This window comes from Balaenoptera ricei, chromosome 10, assembly GCF_028023285.1.
Source record: "Balaenoptera ricei isolate mBalRic1 chromosome 10, mBalRic1.hap2, whole genome shotgun sequence".
Taxonomy (NCBI): Eukaryota; Metazoa; Chordata; class Mammalia; order Artiodactyla; family Balaenopteridae; genus Balaenoptera; species Balaenoptera ricei.
In genome coordinates, this window is record NC_082648.1 from 53,711,223 (window position 1) to 53,737,889 (window position 26,667).

The window sequence follows — 26,667 nt, forward strand, 5'->3', positions numbered from 1 at the left end:
GTGTAAATGAATAGCCATGTGTCATAAGAAAATCAAGACAACAAATATTCAACCATTAGCTTTCAAAAAAGCTACTGACTAAGCCCTACATGGAAAGGTTGAGCTACATGTGGATAGAGCTTTTGCTCCCAGAGATGAGATAAAGTATGCTTTCAGAGTGAAGGGATCAGTGGGAGAGAAGAAGCAACATGGGCAAGAAGGCACATGGGAAAGAGACCCCAAGCCCTCTCCAGAGCCTCACTGCTACTTGTTCAGAGCCAGGGCACTGCCGAGAAGCTGAGGCAGAGCTGAGTTGGTCCTCTCGTCATTCTGCAGGCTCCACATTCACCAGTAGTCAGCCCACTGTCCATCATTTGTCCAGTTTCAAGTGCTGCTTGCCTTTGTCTTGAGAGTTCTTCTGATTAACCATCCCTTGGGAATAATCCCTCATCTAACAGCCCAGGACACTCATAAACAGCATTTTGCTCCCTTTTCTGTCCCCAGATTAGAAAGTGGAAGACTTATAGTCCTGGATGGGTGACAGTGCAGAAGCCTTGGACACTTTCTGGAGCAATGCTGATGACAGCCAGAAGAGAAATGTTTAGTCCAAAGAAAGCAGGATTGTTGAAATTAATGTGAAATCATCCACTGAGCCAGAGTGCAGAGGAATGCACTACCCCATTACAGAGTGTTAAGAAGTGTCTCATCACAGGCAGAGAATGTTAGAGCTGGAAGAGAACTTGGAGAACATCTAGCCCTACCCTTCCACATAGCAGAGGAGGCCCCGAAAGGAGACCTGACTTTTTCCAGGTCAAACAGCAGATTAGTGGCTTAGCCAGAACCAGAAATAAGATGTCCTGAGTGAGTTTAATTCTCTCTCCACTGCACAGCACAGGCAGATCTGGCTTGGGAGCTCTTTCTTTGGTGGTGGATTTTTCTCTGATCCTCCCTTAAGTTGTAAGTTGAATGGAGGACCCAGTTCCTAAGTTCTTAGAAGCCCAAATTCAGTAGCTCCACAGGGATGCCAAAGTTAAGGTTTTTGTTGGATTAAATTAGCTTATTACCGTAAGATATAGTGAAGACATTCTTTAAATAACTGGAAGAGCCATAACTGCTAATAGACAGTTTCTCTTTCATAGAAACTGTACAGCACTGTTCACATTAGCCCCCAGGTTCCTGAAACAGAGTGGAAGAATGCATTCAGTGCTGTTGAAGAAAATCCAAGCTTCTTTCCCCATGATAAATGAGGAACTGACCTTCCTTATAGCTATGCCTGTATTCTTCTGCTCATTCTTCCATGAATACTTATGTCACTAGAATTTTTGCAGGTGGAGAAGGAGGGTATCATCCTATTGCCCAGCATTTCTCTAATGTGATCATTTTGTAATTTATACTCCCCACAACAATTTACCTTTGGATATTTCAGTGGCTTCATGCCACTCACCATTATTACACAACAAAACTCATCAGCCTGCACTTTCTACATTTGATCTTCCTGGGTTTCTGTTTCCTTTATGTCTTTAGAAACTTTTTCTTTTAGAAGAACGCTAGTCTTTCGCCCCACTTTATGTATGTCAGTGTATTTAAACAGTTTCTTTTTTGTAGCAGATTAAAAACTTTAAACATTTCTCTTAGAGAGGTATTGATGGAACCTTCAAATAAAATCTTTGTTTATAGAACACAGGAATAGCTGGATATTAAATCAAAAAATGTTTCTCATAAATATTAAGTTGACTCCCAATTAACATTTTATACTCTTATTAACATTTCACACATTGTTTCTGTTCAACCAATTTCAGAACTTCATGAAAAAGTTGAGTGGTAGGTTGGGTAATAGGGAAACATAATGGGAGCCTTTTTTCCAAGGCTGGCATGTGAATAAAGTACCTGCATATCATAAAAAGAAACAAAATAGAGAGCTTTAAAAACAAGACTTTTCACGCTGGTCACATCAGTACGTACACACTTACTGGCGTAGCGTTGTTGGGTGTGGGAGTCTAATAACCTGCAGCATTTTTAGCCCTCCAACCTCCCCCATTTGTGACCTAGAAGACCTCTGATATGTGTGGCTTTCAGCTCACTGAAGCACTTTGCTTCAGCAAAGCGAATTGCATTAATAATGTATCAGTTATCAACGCATTAATAAGGAAGCCAGGACTGTCCTCACCACAGGGTGAGCTGAGGCTCCTGCGTCTTGTTTTCTCAGGCTATACATAGCAGGGAGTTGAAATGAGTCAAGCTGGGGTGACCACTAGGGCCAAGTCAAGAGGGAAGAGGAGAGTTCGTCCCCACGGCCTCAGTAAAAGTACAATTGACCCTTGAACAACATGGGTTTGATCTGCATGGGTCCACTTATACTTGGATTTTTTTCAATAAGTATACAAAAATATATGTCTAGAACATCGTGAGCAAGACTTATATTGAAGTGGATAGCCTGTCCTTACATAGGCATAAGGTGATGTTTAATATAGAATTAATAATGTGTTAGTTTTCTTATGTTTTATAACTTTGCTTTCAAAGAATTACGTACCATAGAGTATGCGTCTTTCTCTGGTAACTGGAGAAACTGCATATCAGCCTATCATAACAGGTAAGTGGTTTTTTAAAAAAAGTAACTTATTTCCAATACTATATTATGAATATGACTGTAATACTGTGTGCCATAAAAATTTTATTACGATTCATTCATTATTGTATAAGCTAGGCTACCATGAAGCAATCATACTGTTGCTTCTTTGTTATCAATGCATGAATCATTATGCCTGTAAATAAACACAAATTTCTTTTTCATATCTTTTCATTTTTGATGTCTAGTGTTAGTAATATGTGTAACATCTACAGAGTTTTGAATCATATAAGACAATATTAATGTAGATACTGGTAGACAGACGGTTCATCTTTCAAAGACAATGTAAACTTACTGTATCAATAAATACAATACAGTGCTCTGTATTTTCTCTTCCTTATGATTTTCTTAATATTTTCTTTTCTCTAGCTGACTTTATTGTAAGAATACAGTATATAATACATATAACATACAAAATATGTGTTAATAAACTTTATGTTATCGAATGGCTTCTGGTCAGCAATAGGCTCTTAGTAGTTAAATTTGGGTGGAGTCAAAAGTTATATGTGGATTTTCAACTGCATGGCGGTTGGCGCCCCTAACCACAACATTGTTCAAGGGTCAACTGTATAGCAAAGGCCAGGGAAGAGACAAAAGTAAGAAAATCTTTAGCCAGCCTCTCAGATGGCTTAAAAGATTGGTTGTCAACCCTGGATGCACATTAGAATCACCCGGACAGTTCATTTTAAATGTCAATGCCGAGGCGCAACCCCAGACAAACTGAACAGAATTTCTACATGTGAGACCTGGGTATCAGTTTTTTTTAATAGTCCCTCCACTGATTCTATGCATGGCAGGTTGAAAGTCACTTGTGTAAAAACAAGGATCACAAACCTAAATGCCCACAGATAACATAGTAGGAGGAATGGTAAGAGTAAGGACGGAGAGAGGAGACAGTGGCAAACTAAACAGTGCATGATCTACCTAAGAAGGTAGCTGCTTTTGAGCCCTGACCAACTATTGTCATGTAGGCATGTGACACTATTTTTGCCATTGTTCTGATTTTTAAATGTGCATAACTAATTTTTAAAAATTGGTTTGTGTGATCCATGCTACAACATGGATGAACCTTGAAAACATCATGCTAAGTGAAAGAAGCCAGACACAAAGGCCATATGTTGTATGATTATATTTGTATGAAATGTCTAGAATAGGCAAATCCACAGAGACAGAAAGTAGATTAGTGGTTGCCAGGGCCTGGGGTGTGACTGCTTCATGGGTAACAGGTTTCTTTGAGAGTGATGAAAATGTTCGGCAATTAGATAGGGGGGATGGTTGCACAACATTGTGAAATGTATTAAAAGCCACTGAGTTGCACACTTTAAAATGTTTAAAATGGTGAATTTCATGCTATATGAATTTTACCTCAAAAAAAGTGAGGAAAAAATTGGGTTGCGTGCACCAACTCAGAGTGGGCCCGACAGAACTCTTTTATGGGAGCCAGAGTGGAACCTATGGTATAAAACCACATGAAGGAAAAACAGGATCCACAAGTTGGACTGTAACATTTTTTAAGGCAAATCTTTAGGCCATAATATATGCCTCCACATCCTTGTATGTCTCCATCCAAACTGGTAGCAAAGCTATGCCTGCTGCACCCTTTTCATCTTAAGTTAGACACAACCTAGGTTTTTTTTCCTTGATAGGTGCTAATGCAGGGTTGTATGGCTAAGTGCATTTGTCTTTGGCAGCCTATAAATAGAAGTAGGAACCCCTGAGGTGCAGAACAAGCTGACTAATGAAACAAAGGCTTGCTAATGTTCTTTCTTACTATTTTGTTATGGAGAGTAAGAGAGGGGTAAATGAAACAAACAAACAAAAAACCCCTAATAACTGCATTCATCGATCCTCCTTTATCAATTGTTTTTCTTTCCCAGTGACTCAGTTAATTCACAACCCATAATATATCATCTCCTTTAGTAGGGTTTGTTACTTTCCGTTACTCACAGCATGTTAAAATCATTAACATGATTCTGTGAGATAGATGCTGGTTGAAATCAAGCAATGAGGGAGAAACAGTTCTTCAGAGAGAGCTTTGATGTTTCCCTAGTCTTTTCTGGCCTGGGAATGTGCTTCAAGTGGCAGTGGTTCTTAGAGCACCGCCCACCTGCCCCCCCCCCCCAATCCTACCTTACCACAGTAAGGTAACTATTTTATCAAAGTAAAATATTATTAAAAACAAAAATTAGAATTTCCCTTTGTCACTTAATCTTCTAAATATTGGGCAGTGTTGTAGTTTTGCATGAAAATCAGAAATAAGTGGATTTTACTGCAGATAAGATTCCGACTTTTTCTTACCTGAATTCTTCTCTGTAGTCTTTCCTAATATACTCAGCTAAAGTCTTGCTGTACTGCAGGCAGCTCTTGAGGATGTGAAACTGCTGGTATAACAGAACTGCTTGGCCAGCTGAAATGAAGCTGAAAGCCCCTTCACCACTCGTTTCACAATTCTGGCCACAAAAGTAATCTATACAAGGAAAATGCAGTTACATGTAGTCTGCATGCCCCCTGTAAGAGCACCTACATCAGCTGGAATCTCAACTAAAAATCTAGGCTGAGGTCCTCACCACCCTTACACCAATGCCCTTGTATTGTGCTATTTCTTATTGAAATGGTACTCAGAGAGCACCAGACCATAGACCAATTGGGTTTACCAATTGTCCCCCTGCAAGCAGGATCAGAACTAGTACTGACTGTCAAAGAAGTTTGGCTCCGAAGTGGAAGGAGAACATTGGAAATATAAATTTAGGCTCCTGTAAAAAAACAGAAAGGAAAACTAGTGCTCTTTCAGGCTCTAATAAGCAGGTCATTCTGGATGCCCCTTAAATTAGTACCAATAAATGTGGCTTTTTCTATTGATGTTGCTACAGACCATTCCTAAGTAGGGCAGGTGATTTGAAGTGAGGTTTCCCCAATTCAGATCCATTTACACATATTGACTAGGTATTGTGTCGGGCAGATTGAGGTCAGAGAGTCTGGAGCAGGGAAACAAAGCAATGGCCATATGGGGATTAAATTTTTAATTTCTTTAGCATCTTGCTGTGACCAAGTAAGAGAATCAGCCAGCGCTGACTGGGATGGTGTATTCAATGATCCCAACAGGTTCCTTGCTTGCAAATTTCTCTCAGATGTTCTGTTTCTATCCAAACTCTTTAGAAATGGGTTAATACCAAAGCTTTAAACAGTGTTAGTGGTCCTTTTGCCATCTTTCATTAAGCCTGACATGCTTAATGGTCACAGTCTGGGCTCATAATCAACTCAGTTCCTTTAGTGAACCAACCCTAGAGGTTGATAAGGAAACTTTCCTGTTGCTTGTAGTTTTTAGGACCTCGTCTGGAACCACCGCACAGAAAAAGGAAGGGTTTTGCATCTTGCACATAAGAGCTTCTGGGCTGGGAATGACTATAACTTTACAACACTCTGAAGTGGGCCTGAGATTGGTTGGGGTCTATGTGCTGCTAAAGGAGCCAAGTTCTTGGGTTCAGTCTCTGTATAAGGTAATTGGCTGTACTACTGACAAGTGTACCCTCTGCCTCCAGCCAAGTTTTTGGAAACATATTTCACAGAGATCTGGCAAGAGAATCTAGATTCCCTAGGACAGGCTCAACATCACTCTAGAAAAATACTTCAAAGCAGAAAACCACTGATGGTCAAGAGAGGCATCTTCATATATGGAAAGAGAACATAATATCACATGTCAAATCCTCCATTAGCAACGAAAATTTAGTTTGGGTTACTACCTTTTGAAAAGATTTCCATTTAAATCTATGTTGATTGAATAGACAAATACATGAATGAATAGAGGGAAAGTAAGTTTGGGGACATGAAAAGAGATTAGGGGATAAAGCCTTTATTAGAATTAATTCAGCAGATATTTTATTTAGCATCTATTATGTGCCTAGCACAACAGACATAGCTCCTACCCTTATGGCACCTGGAGTCTGTTTGGGGAGAAAGACATTGTATCAATCATGATAGACGTAAGTTATGCTGTGGTAACAAATCTCACAAAACGTCAATGCTTTGCTTAATACAACTAAGGTTTATTATTTGCTCACGCTATATGTCCCTTAAGGGTCAGTAGGGGGTTCTGCTCATTGTAGTCACTCGGGACCATATGGAGTGTTGCCAGTCACCATGCCAGAAGGAAAAAAGAAGGCAGGGAAGCATGCACTGGCTCCTAAACCTTTGCGCAAGAAGTTACATAGGTTACTTCTGCTCACATTCCATTGGCCAAAGCAAAAACAGAGAGCCGCCTAATTTCAAGTGGGGAGGGATGTACACTCCTACTACGTGCCTGGAAGGAGAGAGAGCCAGAATATGTGTGGACACTAATGGCTACCACAAGAAAGAACCAAATAATAACACAAACACATGTGACTGCAACAGTGACAAGTCCTATGAAGAAGAGGAAGAAGACGCCATGCTATGATTGTGTGCCCATAATGGGGGAATCTTACCTAGTCAGAGGTGAGAGAATCATCCCCCCCACCCTGCACCAGGAAGGAGCACTGAGGCCTGAAGGACAAGTAGGAGTTAACTAGGTGGAAAAGGGAGGGGAAAGCGTTTGAGGAGGGCAGACAGAGGGAATGGTAAAGATCCTGTGACAGAGTTGGGGGTGTTGGGGGTGAGCAGTGGGTATGAGACCGAAATGGAAGAGTGAGGCATCTGATGAGGGTGTAGGGTCATAATATGTACAGCCTTGTCGGCCATATTAAGAAGTTTAGTCTTTATTTGTTAATATCTTTCTTTATTACGAGAGATTTAAAGCAAGGGATGACATAATCCGATTTTTATTTTGAATAGGTTCCTCTGACTGTAGTCCGGTGGGAAGATAGGACAGACCATATAGATGCAATTATAGTGTCAAGGAGAGAGATGGTGATATTACAGACCAGGATGGCGGCTGCCAGGACAGAGTGGCCAGAGTATTAAAAGTGTTTTATTCATACTTGCCAACTCACACTCAGTGTTTAAGATAAATGTTCATTTTTTTCACTTAATTATACAGCCAGTATATTAATATTCTGTTTTCTGCATATATCTTAGGGCTTTTCATTAAATAAAGATCACATTTAAGATGTCATTTCAGTACCTTAAACATTCAGGCCCCAAATATAAAAACATTTTATTTTGGTTAATAAAATCATCAAATTTACATTTTCTTCTGTTTTATAAACTTGACTACTTACAGAGAAATTTTGTTTTATTAATTAAGCACAAGAGCATCTGTTTCATTAGCCTTGAGTGGTAGTTTTGTTTTTGCTTCTAGATACTTACTATGGGAGGACGACTTTGTAGAAAGGACATCATCCAGCTAATAGCAAACTTTGATGACCCCAATCCAAGATTTCCCTAAAAGATTCAAGGAAATAAACAAGTTATATTCATGAAGTTCAAGTTGTAAAAAGATACCTAAAAAGATATTCATTCTCAAATACATTTTATCCTGATTAATCAAATCTTTAAAATCAGTATTTAGGAAAATAAGCTAGATGAACACTTAAGAGCAAAAGCAGTACTATCATTTAAATCAACCGATTTTGGAGATTATCTCTAATACAAATATTTTAAGGTATATTATTTTTTTTTAATTAATTAATTTATTTATTTTTGGCTGTGCTGGGTCTTCGTTTCTGTGTGAGGGCTTTCTCTAGTTGTGGCGAGCGGGGTCCACTCTTCATTGCGGTGCGCGGGCCTCTCACTATCGCGGCCTCTCTTGTTGCGGAGCACAGGCTCCAGACGCGCAGGCTCAGTAGCTGTGGCTCACGGGCCCAGTTGCTCCGCGGCATGTGGGGTCTTCCCAGACCAGGGCTCGAACCCGTGTCCCCTGCATTGGCAGGCAGATTCTCAACCACTGCACCACCAGGGAAGCCCTTTTAAGGTATATTATTAATCATATAATATATATATCGTGTGATAGTCATGACATATATAATAATCACACAATATAGTATGTATAATAAAAACGTATTGTACCTGCTGAAAGTCAAGAAGTATCTCATATAAAAGTGCTGTAGCTGTATCTGTATATTCCAGGATAAGCTTCTGTAACTAGAATTTTAAATAGTAATCAATGCAATATCATTGGCAGAGTCAGAAAATGATCATTTCTCCTGGTTCTCTTTAAGTATTTATAAAAGAATTTATGATCAACAGAAAATATTAGTGTGGTTAATTTTCTTGTTCTGTTTGATTCAGTCATTCTCAAAAAAGTGGCTCTCATAAAATGAGTGCACATTTAATAATGGCTAAGAAAATGGGTCAGGGAAAGAAGATACAAGGTCCTACAGAATACTAACACACAAAAAATTGCACACTTGATTTGCAAAATCATTCAGATCAGCAACCCTGCTTCCTTTCAAGAATGTAGAAATATGCTCCCCAGAATTAAAGTGGGAGATTCTCCGGCGAATTTAGTCTTATGCCCAACTTGAAGGATAACTCCTTCTGTGGTATGGATAAATATAGGGTTAGAGACATTTTGTTGCTGTTGTTCTCAAGAAATCCAAACAGTTGGTGAAGCTGTCTTCTAGCCCATAGGCCACTTGGTGCGTGAGAAAGAACTGTGTCTGTAGGCATGCTACAGGCCAACACATTTTCCCTGACAGTATTCTTTGCAAGGAAGAGCTCTATTTTGAAATCTCCCACTCTTTTATACCTTGGAACCAGAATTTATATGATTTGCTCATGGCTTCACTAATAGCCCAGGTGCAAAAGATCAGCAGATCCAAAAACAGGAAATTCAGACCTATCTATACTGCCCACTAAATATTTTCATATGGAAATATCAAAGGCAAATCAAATAAACTAATCCAAAACCAAGCTCATTATTTCCCCTTTAAACCTACTCTTCTTGTTGTAATTCTTATCTGTCACCCAGGCCAGAATCTAGAAGTCATCTAATCTTAACTCTTTTTATTTTCCCATCAACTTATCAACTCAGTTTCCTAAAAATTTCTGGAATGTTTTCTCTTCACAACTACTATCCCTTTTTTTCATTTATTTATTCAACAAACATGCATCAGACACTGTACTAGTTGGAGTACTGTGCTGTACTAATGGAGAGTAACAAGAGACATGGTTCCTGCCCTCATGGAATATACAGTCTAGTGGGGAACAGACATCAGTCTAATAATCACATAAATTGCGTAGTTACAAACTGAGACAAGGGCTATGAAAGAAAACCACAGGAAGGTAGGAGAGCTCTAAAAATGAAGCCTAGTTTTGTTTAGGGGTCAAGGAAGGCTTCCTTCTGGCCCATAACATCCCTCACCTGGACTATAGCACTAGCTTCTTAACACCTCTGCCTGTCAGTCTTGCTTCCATCCTCCTCTTTCATCCCTAATTCCCTCACTCCACTGTTGATATTGGTATCATAGATGCCCTGTATACAGTCTGCTATAACACATTGATGTTATATTTGACTAATATCTGTCTATCCAACTCGACTCTAAACTAATGAGGGCAGAGATTGTGTCTGTTTTGCTTCTCGTTTGGACCCCACTGCCTAGCACACTGTTTAGCTCATAACAGATGCTCAATAAATATTTATTGAATGAATGAGTGAATTTAAGAGTTTTCTAAAACATAACTCTGATTGTATGTTCAAGAACTATGAAATCATGTCCCATCCTTTAAAGAAATTCTGTGTTGGCCTACTCAAAATAAACGAATAATAGCCTGATTTATGCTCTCAGAATAAGTGCATTATAGGCACTTTGATATCTCTAATGTTTTAGTAAAACTTTAGAAAAATAAGCAACTCTAAGTTTGCACTACTTATAGGTAAGGAAATGGTAAACTAAGACAAGAACGCTAATCCTAAAATCCCTAAGACAGTGCTTTTTTACCCATTAGACCCTTGCTGTGGAATTATATATGTAAATATTTTATATAGAGACAAATATAAACAGAAGTATCTAATGTATAAAGAATACTAATTATTTTTCTTAGTATGCATACTTTAAAACATATAAAATGGACATAATAGTAATATTGACAGAATAGCTATCTAAATTTTGAGATTAATAACAACATATTTACTCTTTGATTTAATTATCTTTCTATACTCTACGATGTCATGGTCCACATAGAAGAACCCAGGACCCCTATATATTGTAGTTAGTCTATTCCAAAATTCTCATCTCACCTCAGCATCAAAGGACATCTCAACCAAAGCTGAATCAGCCACCAACTGGATGTCAAACACAGAACAAGATTTTGGAATCTGAGGCTCGCTAATTAAAATTACCAAGAGGTTAAATAGTGTTCCCCTGAAAAAAAAATAAAGGCAATTAATGAGAAAAGTTAAAAAAAAAAATAACAGTGACACTAAGTTTGCAGAAACTGTAATTATACTTACAAGTATGAAGCATTGCAGACCATTCTTTTTTTTTAATTGAGGTACATTTGATTTACAATATTATATTTGTTTCAGGTATACAATATAGTGATTCAAAAATTTTATAGATTATACTCCATTTATAGTTATTATAAAATATTGGCTGTATTCCGCATTTTGTACAATATATCCTTATAGCTTATTTATTTTATACGTAGTAGTTTGCCCTCTTAATTCCCTATGTCTGTCTTGCCCCTTCCCCCTTCCCTCTGCCCACTGGTAAGCACTAGTTTGTTCTCTATATCTGTGAGCCTGTTTCTTTTTTGTCAGATTCATTAGTTTTATTTTTTAGATTCCACATATAAGTGATATCATACAGTGTTTGTCTTTCACTGTTTGACTTATTTCACTAAGCGTAACACCATACAGGTCCATTCATGTTGTTGCAAATGGCAAAATTTTATTCTTTTTTAGAGCTGAGTACTATTCCATTGTGTGTGTGTCTGTGTGTATGTGTATATATATATATATATATATATATATATATATATATATATATATATATATATATATACATACACACACATACACTACATCTTCTTTATCCATTCATCTGTTAATGGAAACTAAGGTTGCATCCATATTTTGTCAATTATAAATAATGCTGCTATGAACATTGGAGTGCATGTATCTTTTCGAATTAGTGTTTCTCATTTTCTTTAGATATATACCCAGGAGTGGAATTGCTGGATCATATGGTAGTTCTATTTTTAATTTTTTGAGAAACCTCCATACTGTCTTCCATAGTGGCTGCACCAATTTACATTGCCACCAACAGTGTACAAGAGTTCCCTTTTTTCGGGGCTTCCCTGGTGGCGCAGTGGTTGAGAGTCTGCCTGCCAATGCAGGGGACACGGGTTCGAGCCCTGGTCTGGGAGGATCCCACATGCCGCGGAGCAAGTAGGCCCGTGAGCCACAATTACTGAGCCTGCGCGTCTGGAGCCTGTGCTCCGCAACAAGAGAGGCCGCGATAGTGAGAGGCCCGCGCACTGCGATGAAGAGTGGCCCCCGCTTGCCACAACTAGAGAAAGCCCTCGCACAGAAACGAAGACCCACCCAACACAGCCATAAATAAATAAATAAATACTTTAAAAAAAAAAAAAAGAGTTCCCTTTTTTCCACATCCTCACCAACATTTGTATTTGTGGTCTTTTTGATGATAGCCTTTCTGGCAGATGTGAGGTGCTATCTCCATGTGGTTTTGATTTGCATTTCTCTGATGACTAGTGATGTCGAGCATCTTTTCATGTGCCTGTTTGCCATCTGTATGTCTTCTTCGAATAAATGTCTTTTCAGGTCTTCTGCCCATTTTTTAATCGGGTTGTTTGGGGGTTTTTTTGCATTGAGTTGTATGAGTTGTTTTATATTTTGGATATTAATCTTTTATCAGCCATATCATTTGCAAATATTTTCTCCCATTCAGTAGGTTGTCTTTTCGTCTTGTCAATGGTTTCCTTTGCTGTGCAAAAGCTTTTAAGTTTAATTAGGTCTCATTTGTTCATTTTTGCTTTTGCTTCCTTTGCATTAGGAGACAGATCCAAAACAGCATTGCTACAATTCATGTCAAAGAGTGTTCTGCCTATGTTTTCTTCTAGGAGTTTTATAGTTTATGGTCTTGCATTTAGGTCTCTAATCCATTTTGAGTTTATTTTTGTATATGGTATGAGAAAATGTTCTAATTTCATTCATTTACATGTAGCTGTCCAGTTTTCCCAGCACCACTTATTGAAGAGGCTGTCTTTTCTCCATTGTATATTCTTGCATCCTTTGTTGTAGATTAATTGACCATAAGTGCATGGGTTTATTTCTGAGCTCTCTATTCTGTTCCATTGATCTATGTGTCTGTTTTCGTGCCAGTACCATATTGTTTTGATTATTGTAGCTTTGTAGTATAGTCTGAAGTCAGGGAGCATGATACCTCTAGCTGTTTTTTCTCAAGATTGTTTTGGCTATTTGGGGTCTTTTGTGTTTCCATACAAGTTTTTAAATTGTTTGCTCTAGTTCTGTGAAAAATGCCATTGGTATTTTGATAGGGATTGTATTGAATCTGTAGATTGCCTTGGGTAATATGGTCATTTTAATGATATTAATTCTTCCAATCCACGAACACAGTATATCTTTCTATCTGTTTGCGTCATCTTCAATTACTTTCATCAGTGTCTTACAGTTTTCTGAGGTAGGTTTTACCTCAGAAAACTATAAGGTAGGTTTACCTCCCTTAGGTAGGTTTATTCCTCAGGTAAGTTTATTCCTAGGTATTTTATCTTCTTGATGTGATTTTAAATGAGATTGTTTTGTTTTGTTTTTTATGAAGTGGTTATTCATCATGGTTTTTTAAATTGATGTATAGTTGACGTACAATATTATATAAGTTACAGGTGTACAGTATACTGATTCACAATTTTTAAAGGTTCTACTCCATTTATAGTTATTATAAAATATTGGCCATATTCCCCATGTTGTATAATATATCCTTGTAGCTTATTTTATACATAATAGTTTATACCTCTTAATCCCTACCCCTATATTGCCCCTCCCCGGATTGTTTTCTTAATTTCTCTTTCTGATAGTTCATTGTTAGTGTATAGAAATGCAACAGATTTCTGTGTATTAATTTTGAATCCTGCAACTTTACCAGATTCATTGATGAGCTCTAGTAGTTTTTAGTGGAGATTGCAGATCATTCTTGACTGAACTTTTGTATCCCTAGACGTGCAGACAAATGTCTAGTGATAAAACATTTAAGTGAAAATATAATTTCTTGGTCTTTTGGTTCAGAGAAAATATAGTTTTAGAAGTTCACTTAGCTTGGAAAGCTTAGGGAATCTGGATTTAAGGGAAATTTGAGTGATTTAAGTTATAGCAGTATTTCCCAAGGGGCTTTTTATGGATTACTAATTCCAGGCAATATTATAGTCAAAATAGGTTCTGTGGTCAAAGGAAATATGGGAAATACTTGGGTAAGCCAAGTTTACTGGATAGCTTTACTACAGGACTTCTCAGAAATTTTATATCTGTTTATCTCTGGGACAAAGAAACAGTATGAAGCATTTCTTAAAATGCTTATCTCAAATTTTTTGACTCTAGAAACCTTTTTTTAACAAAACATTTCAGAGGTTTACTGTTCCATTAAAGATCACTAGCTATTAGTGAATAAAACTAGTATTAAACTTGAAGTCTTTGGATTTCAAACAAAAATGTGGACTGTTAGTACAGTCCACTAACACACACTAATAACTCACTTAAATGTTACTATATATTTGAAAAATATATCATAGTATTTGAAAATAAAAAGGCACACACACAGAAAATCACAATTCAAAACGTGCATCCTGAGAAGCTGGGTTAGTAACCCTATTTTCACATGTATAGTACAACCCATGTATGGATGAAAAGGAGCTGAAGGCAGACCACTGAAAATATCAGTTGCCTAACTGAAGTCTCTATCAGAGTAGCTTTGACAGATAGGAGCAATAAAAGAATTTACATATAGGACTGTATAAAAATTCTCTATAACCTTAAGCATTCCTTTCTTAATGGAATAAAGAAGAATATAAACAATCCTTGTTTAGTAATATTTGAGGCTTCCTAATCTTTTTACAATCATTTAAATAATTGCCATGATTAGAAGTTTACCAAATTCTACTAGAAATATAATTACCCTCGTTTCTCCAACTCAAAAAACAAGTCTAGTTCTCATATCTGCAAAAGAAGTTAGCACATTGTCAGTTAGCACATCGCTCAAAAAAGCAGGATATGTCCAACAGGATATTTGCTAATGTTTTATTCAGGCTGTTTTATAAAACAGCCAGTCTATTTTCAGAAGACACTTCCAAATCAACAAAGCACTCCATTTAGAAGCTTTTCCTGATATTATGTTGGAATTGACATTCCATTCACTGTTTTATTTAATTATAGTCCTTTATTTTCAGCAACAGCTTCATTTCAAAGTATCATATATCCTAGGCTACGGGAAGGAACTCTCAAATTCTGAGTCACTTGCTGTGGAAATACATGAATTCAACCATAAGGATACTGAAAAAAAAGAACGGATTATGGCATATTTCAAGAATATAATGAAGTGGGTTGAACAAATAAAATTTCTACTTATGAAAAAATAAAGAGAAAAATGCTGAAATGAATAAATCCTTTTTTATTTGTTCAAATGGAATTTAATTTGAAATCTATCCCTTCTGCCAACTCAATTTAAAATCCATTAAGCCAATAGTAGATAAAAGAATTTTAATCTAAAATGGTAGTTTCATCCTGACTTATTATAATAGACTTATTATAGGGTTGTCATCACACCCTTAAAAATGGTACCAACAGTTTGATACTTTCATTGTTTAGATTGTTATTATTTCTAATGTAAGAATTTTTAATGTATTAAAGTATCTTAAAATACAGACTTTGAAGGGCAAACTCATGGTCTCATAAGTCATCTTATGTTATTGTGGTAGGCAGAAATTTAATTTGGCTTCCAAGATTTTCATCCCATGGTATATACACTATATGATCCCTTCCCCTAAAGTATGGTCAGGACCTGTGAATCTATTAGGCTATCACTCTTGTCATTATGTTATGTTAGATGAGAAAGGTGAAGAGATTTTGCAAATGTAATTAAGATCCCCAATTAGTTGACTTTTGAGTTAATCAAAGAGAGATTATCCTGAGTGGGCCTGATCTAATGAGGCGAGCCCTTTAAAGGAGAGTTTAGGCCTTTCCTGAGCTCAGAGATATTCCTGCCAAGAAGCAAGCTGTCATGAGTTTTACAGCTATAAGGAAATTAATTCCACTAACAACTACCCAAATGAGCTGGGAAGAGGGCCCCAAGCCTCAGATGAGACTGCAGCCCCAGCCAACACCTTGATTGAAGCCTTATGAGACCCTGAGCAGAGGATCCAGCTAAGCTGTGCCCAAATTTCCTGATCTACAGAAACTGTGACGTAATAAGTGTATGTTGTTTGAAGCCACTAAATTTGTGGTAATTTGTTACATGGCAATAGAAGATTATTAGTTGTATTAAACATTTATGGTGGTAGTTAATGGTATAGGTAACATGATTTGACCCCTATGAATATCAAAATTGACTGAGAAGTTAGTGTTACAACCAGACTCTACTATAGCAATATAATATATATATCAAAGGACATGAAAAGAATTAGACATATCAGGAAAGAGGCTTGACGTAGTAGGGCTGATGTGGTTGAACCAAGTTAAGACAGAACAATTAAAATGCAACACTTTACAACAGAGATTGGTAAGAATGATTTTCTCCATCTTGGATAAAGAAATGTAGGGACCAAAATGTGGATAAAAAGGGTAACATGACTTAGCAATACTTTCAGTGTGGGAGAAGATGTGAATATCATTCATAATTTTGAACCTGTCTCTTGGAGATTGGGAAAATGGCAGTACCATCAACTGCGTAAAGAAGTATGCAGAGAAAATAACAGAGTATATTTTCCTTGTATGCTATAAAGCAGGGGTCAACAAACTATGGCCTGCAGTCCAAATAGCCTAGAACCTGTTTTTGTAAATAAAGCTTTATTGGAACACAGCTGTGCCCATTCCTTTGCATATTGTCTGTGGCTGCTTTTGTGACAATGGCAGCATTAAGTAGTTTCAACAGAGACTATATGGCCTGAAAAGCCAAAAAAATTTACTATATGTCCTTTTTTTTTTTTTTTTTTTTTTAATTTTTGTCTGCATTGGGCCTTCGGTGCTGTGTGCGGGCTTTCTCTAGTTGTGGCGAGCGGGGGCTACTCTTTTTTTTTTTTTTTTTGAATTTTATTTTATTTATTTTTTATACAGCAGATTCTTATTAGTTATATATTTTATACATATTAGCGTACATATGTCAATCCCAATGTCCCAATTTATTCCACAACCACCACCGCCCCCGACACTTTCCCCTTTGGTGTCCATACGTTTGTTCTCTACATCTGTGTCTCTATTTCTGCCCTGCAAACCAGTTCATCTGTACCATTTTTCTAGGTTCCACATATATGTGTTAATATACAATATTTGTTTTTCTCTTTCTGACTTACTTCACTCTGTATAACAGTCTCTAGATCCATCCACGTCTCTACAAATGACCCAATTTCGTTCCTTTTTATGGCTGAGTACTATTCCATTGTATATATGTACCACAACTTCTTTATCCATTCATCTGTCGATGGGCATTTAGCTTGCTTCCATGACCTGGCTATTGTAAATAGTGCTGCAATGAACATTAGGGTGCATGTGTCTTTTTGAATTATGGATTTCTCTGCGCATATGCCCAGTAGTGGGATTGCTGGGTCATATGGTAGTTCTATTTTTAGTTTTTTAAGGAACCTCCATACTGTTCTCCATACTGGCTGTATCAATTTACATTCCCACCAACAGTGTCAGAGGGTTCCCTTTTCTCCATACCCTCTCCAGCATTTATTGTTTGTAGATTTTTTGATGATGGCCATTCTGACTGGTGTGAGGTGATCCCTCATTGTAGTTTTGATTTGCATTTCTCTAATGATTAGTGATGTTGAGCATCCTTTCATGTGTTTGTTCACAATCTATATATCTTCTTTGGAGAAATGTCTATTTAGGTCTTCTGCCCATTTTTTGATTGGGTTGTTTGTTTTTTTAATATTGACCCAGCAGCACTCATTGAAGAGACTGTATTTTCTCCATTGTATATCCTTGCCTCCTTTGTCATAGATTAGTTGACCATAGGTGCATGGGTTTGTCTCTGGGCTTTCTATCCTGTTCCATTGATCTGTATTTCTGTTTTTGTGCCAATACCATATTGTCTTGATTACTGTAGCTTTGTAGTATAGTCTGAAGTCAGGGAGTCTGATTCCTCCAGCTCCATTTTTTTCCTTCAAGACTGCTTTGGCTATTCGGGGTCTTTTGTGTCTCCATACAAATTTTAAGATTTTTTGTTCTAGTTCCATAAAAAATGCCATTGGTAGTTTGATAGGGATTGCATTGAATCTGTAGATTGCTTTGGGTAGTATAGTCATTTTCACAGTATTGATTCTTCCAATCCAAGAACATGGTATATCTCTCCATCTGTTTGTGTCATCTTTGATTTCTTTCATCAGCGTCTTATAGTTTTCTGAGTACAGGTCTTTTACCTCCTTAGGTAGGTTTATTCCTAGGTAGTTTATTCTTTCTGTTGCAATGGTGAATGGGATTGTTTCCTTAATTTCCCTTTCTGATCTTTCGTTGTTAGTGTATAGGAATGCAAGAGATTTCTGTGCATTAATTTTGTATCCTGCAACTTTACCAAATTCATTGATTAGCTTGAGTAGTTTTCTGGTGGCATCTTTAGGATTCTCTATAGTATCATGTCATCTGCAAACAGTGACAGTTTTACTTCTTCTTTTCTTATTTGTATTCCTTTTATTTCTTTTTCTTCTCTGATTACCATGGCCAGGACTTCCAATACTATGTTGAATAATAGTGGCAAGAGTGGACATCCTTGTCTTGTTCCTGATCTTAGAGGAAATGCTTTCAGTTTTTCACCATTGAGAATGATGTTTGCTGTGGGTTTGTCATATATGGCCTTTATTATGATGAGGTGGGTTCCCTCTGTGCCCACTTTCTGGAGAGTTTTTATCATAAATGGGTGTTGAATTTTGTCAAAAGCTTTTTCTGCATCTATTGAGATGATCATATTGTTTTTATTCTTCACTTTGTTAATATGGTGTATCACATTGATTGATTTGCGTATATTGAAGAATCCTTGCATCCCTGGGATAAATCCCACTTGATCATGGTGTATGATCCTTTTAATGTGTTGTTGGATTCTGTTTGCTAGTATTTTGTTGAGGATTTTTGCATCTATATTCATCAGTGCTATTGGTCTGTAATTTTCTTTTTTTGTAGTATCTTTATCTGGTTTTGGTATCAGCGTGATGGTGGCCTCATAGAATGAGTTTGGGAGTGTTCCTTCCCCTGCAATTTTTTGGAAGAGTTTGAGAAGGATGGGTGTTAGCTCTTCTCTAACTGTTTGATAGAATTCGCCTGTGAAGCCATCTGGTCCTGGACTTTTGTTTGTTGGAAGATTTTTAATTCCAGTTTCAATTTCATTACTTGTGATTGGTCTGTTCATATTTTCTGTTTCTTCCTGGTTCCATCTTGGAAGTTTATACCTTTCTAAGAATTTGTCCATTTCTTCCAGGTTGTCCATTTTATTGGCATAGAGTTGCTTGTAGTAGTCTCTTAGGATGCTTTGTATTTCTGTGGTGTCCGTTGTAACTTCTCCTTCTTCATTTCCAGCTTTATTGATTTGAGTCCTCTCCCTCTTTTTCTTGATGAGTCTGGCTAAAGGTTTATCAATTTTGTTTATCTTCTCAAAGAACCAGCTTTTAGTTTTATTGATCTTCGCTATTGTTTTCTTTGTTTCTATTTCGTTTATTTCTGCTCTGATCTTTATGATATCTTTCCTTCTACTAACTTTGGGTTTTGTTTGTTCTTCTTTTTCTAGTTCTTTTAGGTGTAAGGTTATATTGTTTATTTGAGATTTTTCTTGCTTCTTGAGGTAGGCTCATATTGCTATAAATTACCCTTTTAGAACTGCTTTTGCTGCATTCCATAGGTTTTGGATCGTTGTGTTTTTGTTATAATTTGTCTCTAGGTATTTTTTGATTTCCTCATTGATTTCTTCAGTGATCTCTTGGTTATTTATAACGTATTGTTTAGCCTCCATGTGTTTGTGTTTTTTACGTTTTTTTCCCTGTAATTGATTTCTAATCTCATAGCGTTGTGGTCGGAAAAGATGCTTGATATGATTTCAATTTTCTTAAATTTACTGAGGCTTGACTTGTGACCCAAGATGTGATCTATCCTGGAGAATGTTCCGTGTGCACTTGAGAAGAAAGTGTAATCTGCTATTTTTGGATGGAATGTCCTATAAATATCAATTAAATCTATCTAGTCTATTGTGTCATTTAAAGCTTGTGTTTCCTTATTAATTTTCTATTTGGATGATCTGTCCATTGGTATAAATGAGGTGTTAAAGTCCCCCACTATTATTGTGTTATTTTCGATTTCCTCTTTTATAGCTGTTAGCAGTTGCCTTATGTATTGAGGTGCTCCTATGTTGAGTGCATATATATTTATAATTGTTATATCTTCTTCTTGGATTAATCCCTTGATCATTATGTAGTGTCCTTCCTCATCTCTTGTAACATTCTTTATTTTAGTCTATTTTATCTGATATGAGTATTGCTACTCCAGCTTTCTTTTGATTTCCATTTGCATGGAATATCTTTTTCCATCCCCTCAGTTTCAGTCTGTATGTGTCCCTAGGTCTGAAGTGGGTCTCTTGTAGACAGCATGTATATAGATCTTGTTTTTGTATCTATTCAATGAGCCTGTGTCTTTTGGTTGGAGCATTTAATCCATTCACGTTTAAGGTAATTATTGATATGTATGTTGCTATTACTGTTTTCTTAACTGTTATGGGTTTGTTTTTGTAGGTCCTTTTCTTCTCTTGTGTTTCCCAGTTAGAGAGGTTCCTTTAGCATTTGTTGTAGAGCTGGTTTGGTGGTGCTGAATTCTCTTAGCTTTTGCTTGTCTTAAAATTTTTGATTTCTCTGTTGAATCTGAATGAGATCCTTGCTGGGTAGAGTAATCTTGGTTGTAGGTTCTAACCTTTCATCACTTTAAATATATTGTGCCACTCGCTTCTGGCTCGTAGAGTTTCTGCTGGGAAATCAGCTGTTAATCTTATGGGAGTTCCCTTGTATGTTATTTGTCGTTTTTCCCTTGCTGCTTTCAATAATTTTTCTTTGTCTTTAATTTTTGCCAATTTGATTACTATGTGTCTTGGCGTGTTTCTCCTTGGGTTTATCCTGCCTGAGACTCTCTGCACTTCTGGGACTTGGGTGGCTATTTCCTTTCCCATGTTAGGGAAGTTTTCGGCTATAATCTCTTGAAATATTTTCTCACGTCCTTTCTCTCTTCTCCTTCTGAGACCCCTATAAAGCGAATGTTGTTGCATTTAATGTTGTCCCAGAGGTCTCTTAGGCTGTCTTCATTTCTTTTCATTCTTTTTTCTTTATTCTGTTCCACAGCAGTGAATTCCACCATTCTGTCTTCCAGGTCACTTATCCGTTTTTCTGCCTCAGTTATTCTGCTATTGATTCCTTCTAGTGTATTTTTCATTTCGGTTATTGTATTGTTCATCTCTCTTTGTTTGTTCTTTAATTCTTCTAGGTGTTTGTTCTTTAATTCTTCTGGGTGTTTGTTTGTTTGTTTTTTTTTCTTCTGCGTGTGTGTTAAACATTTTTTGCATCTTCTCGATCTTTGCCTTAATTCTTTTTCCGAGGTCCTAGATCATCTTCACTATCATTATTCTGAATTCTTTTTCTGGAAGGTTGCCTATCTCCACTTCATTTAGTTGTTTTTCTGGGGTTTTATCTTATTCCTTCATCTGGTACAAAGTCCTTTGCCTTTTCATTTTGTCTACCTTTCTGTGAATGTGGTTTTCCTTCAACAGGCTGCAGAACTGTAGTTCTTCTTGCTTCTGCTGTCTGCCCTCTGGTGGATGAGGCTATCCAAGAGGCTTGTGCAAGCTTCCTGATGGGAGGGACTGGTGGTGGGTAGAGCTGGGTGTCACTCTGGTGGGAAGAGCTCAGTAAAACTTTAATCTGCTTGTCTGCTGATGGGTGGCGCTGGGTTCCCTCCCTGTTGGTTGTTTGGCCTGAGGCGACCCAGCACTGGAGCTTACCCGGTTTTTTCGTGGGGGCTAGTGGCTGACTCTGGGAGGGCTCACACCAAGGAACACTTCCCAGAACTTCTGCTGCCAGTGACCTTTTCCCCACGGTGAGCCACAGCTACCCCCGCCTCTTCAGGAGACCCTCCAACACTAGCAGGTAGGTCTGGTTCAGTCTCCTACGGGGTCACTGCTCCTTCCCCTGGGTCCTGATGCACACACTACTTGTGTGTGCCCTCCAAGAGTGGAGTCTCTGTTTCCCACAGTCCTGTCGAAGTCCTGCAGTCAAATCCCGCTAGCCTTCAAAGTCTGATTCTCTAGGAATTCCTCCTCCCGTTGCCGGACCCCCGTGTTTGGAAGCCCGACGTGGGGCTCAGAACCTTCACTGCAATGGGTGGTATAAGTGTTCTCCAGTTTGTGAGTCACCCACCCAGCAGTTATGGGATTTGATTTTATTGTGATTGCGCCCCTCCTACCGTCTCATTGTGGCTTCTCCTTTGTCTTTGGATGTGGGGTATCTTTTTTGGTGAGTTCCAGTGTCTTCTTGTTGATGACTGTTCAGCAGTTAGTTGTGATTCCGCTGCTCTCGCAAGAGGGAATGAGGGCATGTCCTTCTACTCCGCCATCTTGAACCAATCTCTTGGAGCTGCTTTTGATCTTAATCATTTGACCAACAAGACAGATTTAGGATTCAGTCCAGAGTATAGTTATCACTGAGACACCTGCTCCCTGCAGATCCCAGAAGCTTGTGGGGGCCCTCCAGGGGCTACTCTTTTTTGCAGTGCGCGGGCTTCTCATTGCGGTGGCTTCTCTTGTTGAGGAGCACAGGCTCCAGGTGCACAGGCTTCAGTAGTTGTGGCTTGCGGGCTCAGTAGTTGTGGCTTGTGGGCTCTAGAGCACAGGCTCAGTAGTTGTGGCACACAGGCTCAGTTGCTCTGTGCCATGTGGGATCTTCCCAGACCAGGGCTCGAACCCATGTCCCCTGTATTGGCAGGTGGATTGTTAACCACTGAGCCACCAGGGAAGCCCATATATATGGCCTTTTGCAGAAATGTTTGACCGTCCCTGCTATAATGCACAGTATGCCCATAGTCCCTGGCACATAGCAAGTTGCTTAAGGTATGTTAATGAGTATTATCATTAACATTTATTTGTAAAGGTCCCTAATAAATAGCCTGGACAAATATTACTAAAAGTTCTTATTCTTGCCTCTGGTTAAAATGTTTCAGAGTCCATGGTTCTCATCCTTCTTCCACCTTCTAGTACAAGAAATGTAGATAAACAATTGATATGGGTAGAAAAAAATTAAGATTTTAGTCAGACCATTGCCCAAGGGTGTAATTCATAGCCTATAAATCTCATAAAAAGGTCAAGCAGATAATATGCAAAACATGCAAACACATACTTTCTGTGTCAAAGAATGCTGTTGTCCCTCACTATACATTCTTCCATTCTTCCTTTAAATTACAGATGTCCCATTGCCAGCTATAGTTTAGCTAGTCACACAGCTGTCCAACTACAGACGCATTTTGCGCCCTCTTTTGCAGCTAGAAACGCCATATGCCTAAAGTTCTCACCAACAGAAGGTAAGCAAAAGTCTTACACGCCTTGCTTAAAAATGAAATTTGCTTGCCCTTTACTTCTCTTCCTGATTCCCACAGGGAGTTATGAAAGCCAGCAATTTAGCCAGCTAACCATGAGGACAAAGATAGCATGATAGAAGGTAGCAGAGCAACAAAAAGGAGGGAACCTAGGTCTCTGGCTGATCTTGTAGAGGAAAAGCATGGCTATTAACTCGGGATTGTTATGTAAGAAAGATGTAAATTTCTATCTTCTTTGGGCCACATATCTTGGAGTATCTTACAACAGCTTTCCCTCCAATGTCATTCACTCCAAGGTCACACAATTATATACTAAAGGGAGCTACTATAGTTCCTGCCTTTGCAATGTGGATAAAAGAGTAGTCTGGAAAATTCTAATAGAGACCCCCTCGTTTTTAACGTATGATGGTTCATTTGGTCTTTTTCAGGCAATGACAAAAGATAAACTTATGCTATCAAAATCTTTGTGCCCCCAATAATCAGAGAGAACTCAGTATGTTAATTAATCTATTCATCACAGAAGGAAGTGAGACAAAAGAGTTTAATATATTTACAAGGGGATTGCACAGAGAAGTCAAGAGAGTTGAGTTCTGGAAGACACTCATTAGAATAGTTAATGGTTTGCAACTACAAGGTCTCAAGTTTTAAAAGGCCTTACTTCTTAGCTCCCAATGTGTTCAGGTGTGATGCCTCAGTTTCTGTTTCTCTGAACATCAGTCCCAGAGTCTGTATAATTTCAATGCATGCCCTAGAAAACAAAGAGAAAAAAAAATCACGGAAATGGCATGATTTCATTGTAATTTCAGAATTCCACAAAATCAGTAATGCTCAATAGAACTGCATTCAGATAGCCATGTAGAAAAAAGTATAGGAAGGAAATTCTGTATATTAAATTGCCAACATTGGTTGCGTGTCTACTCTTTGACTGCTACATAGTAAGCACTCAAAAATATTTGTTGAATGAATGAATTAATAGGTGCATGTCAGGATTAAAAGTCATTTACATATTGATTTTTGCACTTATTTTTTGCAAAGTTTTAATGATAATCACACTATTTTTAAACTACATTTAATAATTTTAACTGTTTCAAGTAGTAATTTCTGGCTCAAAATTTCAAAGGTGAAAAAGGGATTACAGTGAAAGGTGTCTTTTATTCATACACTCATTTTTTTCCCTTTTGGGACAGCCAGTATTACTAGTTTCTTGTGTAGTTTTTCTTTAACTATACAATTAGAACAAAATAAATGCTATTTTAAAAAAATCTTTGTGAAGCAAAACTTGCAGCACTATTAAGCATTAATACAGTATATATTTTTCCCAGTGCCTTCCATTTATCTTGAACATCCTAGGGAAAAAATATCTATGATTATGTAAGTTAGTACTTACACCAGCTCATCAACACTTTGGCTTTTATTTTGAAGTGCATTCTTATCCCTAGACTCTGGCAAGTACTCATGAAGTTTGTTCACTAGGAAATAGAACAGGTCACTGGTCTGTGAAAGCAAACAGGAAAGAAGACGGTAATTAAGGTATCTGTTGGCAAAACTCTCAATTCTTACATAATAAAAATAAGAAGAAATGATTTGTTCTTCAATTAGGGAGAAAGTGATTTACATTCTCTCTCATTAACACTAGCATAACCCAAATTGAAAATATACTTTTACTTAACAACCAGGAGACCATTGTCCTGGTGAACAGAGCCAGAGCTAAAACCTAGTGGGTGATGCTGAGAGATGCCTTCTAGACCCAGCTTCACCATTAATAGTGAAGATCATCCAGAAGTAGGTGTATAACCTTAGGCCAGTCATTCAGTCACCTTGGAATAATAATATTAAATGGGGGCCACTATATTTCCTACCTTTCCAAAGTAATTTGGCCTTTGTGAGGACATAATGAAATAATAGCTAGAAAAGCACATTTAAAACTGTTTACTAATTCAGAAACAAATGTACAGCACTGGTATAGCCTATGAAGATGGTGCAGAATGATTTTAATACTTCTGTTAATACAGTGGAAATGTAGATTGCCATTTCTGCCAAAATAAACACTGACTTAAGAGTGTGGGAACCAGTTTTTTTGTGTTCCTATCCAGTCTCATGAGATAATTGAGCATGAAAATAAGCACAGGCCCATGAAATCAGGCAAGTTGGTACTAATGAGAATCGGATATAATTGCTTCTCTTTTCTATTCCTCTACTGTTCATTTTTTCCCCAGGACTTTCGTTTACTAGTGGCAACTTAGACTCTTCGTTTAGACAGGTATATGTGTGCTCAGAAGAGGCCGAGGATGGCAAGTGGAGAGAGGGAAGGACAAAAGGAGCAGGACGTACACCTTGGCCCTCTCAGAAGTGCTGGGGTTGCAGAGTGTGGTAACTTTACACGCTGACTCTGGAGCCAGGTTCTTTGAGTTCAAATACCAGCTCTGCCACTGGGTAGCTGTAGGACATTTGGCAGATTACTTACACATTCTGTGACTTTTCATCTCTAAAATGGGATTAATAGAATCACCTCATGAGGTTGATGTTAGGATTAAGTAAGATATTATTTGTAAAGTCTGAACAGTACTCAGCATATTGTATGTGCTTAATAAATATCAGTTATTATTGTGATCTCCCACCGCTCAGTGGTTCAGGAATTTTCACTTATAAAATATCTTCTGCTTCACTTATAAAATATCTACCAGCAACAACATGAAAGAGTCTCAGAAATATTATGTCAAAAGAAGCCAAACACAAAAGTGTACATAGTGTACAATTCCATGTAAGTGGAATTCTAGGACAGGCAAAACTAATCTATGATGACAGAAAGTACAATAGTTGCCTGAGGCCAGGGGTCAGAGGAAACTGACTGCCAGAGGGCACGAGGTAGCCCTAAGGGGTGATAGAAATGTTCTCAATCTTGACTGGGGTGGTGTTTATACAGATATATACATTTGTTAAAACTCTTTACAATGCACTCAAAAATATGTGCACTTTATTATATGTAAATTGGACCCCAGTATTTCTCCAAAGAAGATATACAAATTGCCAATAAGCATGGGAAAAAATGCTCAACATCACTAAGCATTAGGGAAATGCAAATCAAAACTATTAGATACCCCCAACACCCATTAGAATGGCTACTATCAAAAAATCAGTAAATAACAAGGATGTGGAAAAACTGGAGCCCTTATGCACTGTTGGTGGGAATGTAAAATGGTATAGCTGCTGTGAAAAGCAGTATGGCGGTGCCTCAAAAAATTAAAAATAGAATTACCATATGATTTAGCAATTCTGCTTCCAACTATACTCCCAAAAGAATTGAAAGCAGGGTCTCAAAGAGATACTTACACACCCATGTTCATAACAG

At 37.7% G+C, this 26,667-nt stretch overlaps 2 protein-coding genes across 3 annotated transcripts in view; one reads left to right on the forward strand and one right to left on the reverse strand.

Moving 5' to 3' along the window:
• Positions 1-26,667, forward strand: part of XPOT (exportin for tRNA) — a 148,094-nt gene that overhangs the window by 26,968 nt on the left and 94,459 nt on the right. The window lies entirely within an intron of this gene.
• The window catches only part of C10H12orf56 (chromosome 10 C12orf56 homolog), a 74,801-nt gene continuing 49,873 nt past the window's right edge, over positions 1,740-26,667 (reverse strand). Inside the window, 8 exon segments of the mRNA XM_059937372.1 lie at positions 1,740-1,866; positions 4,904-5,009; positions 5,012-5,072; positions 7,886-7,960; positions 8,585-8,659; positions 10,758-10,881; positions 23,977-24,066; positions 24,706-24,812. Coding sequence (XP_059793355.1) covers positions 1,740-1,866; positions 4,904-5,009; positions 5,012-5,072; positions 7,886-7,960; positions 8,585-8,659; positions 10,758-10,881; positions 23,977-24,066; positions 24,706-24,812 — 765 coding nt within the window.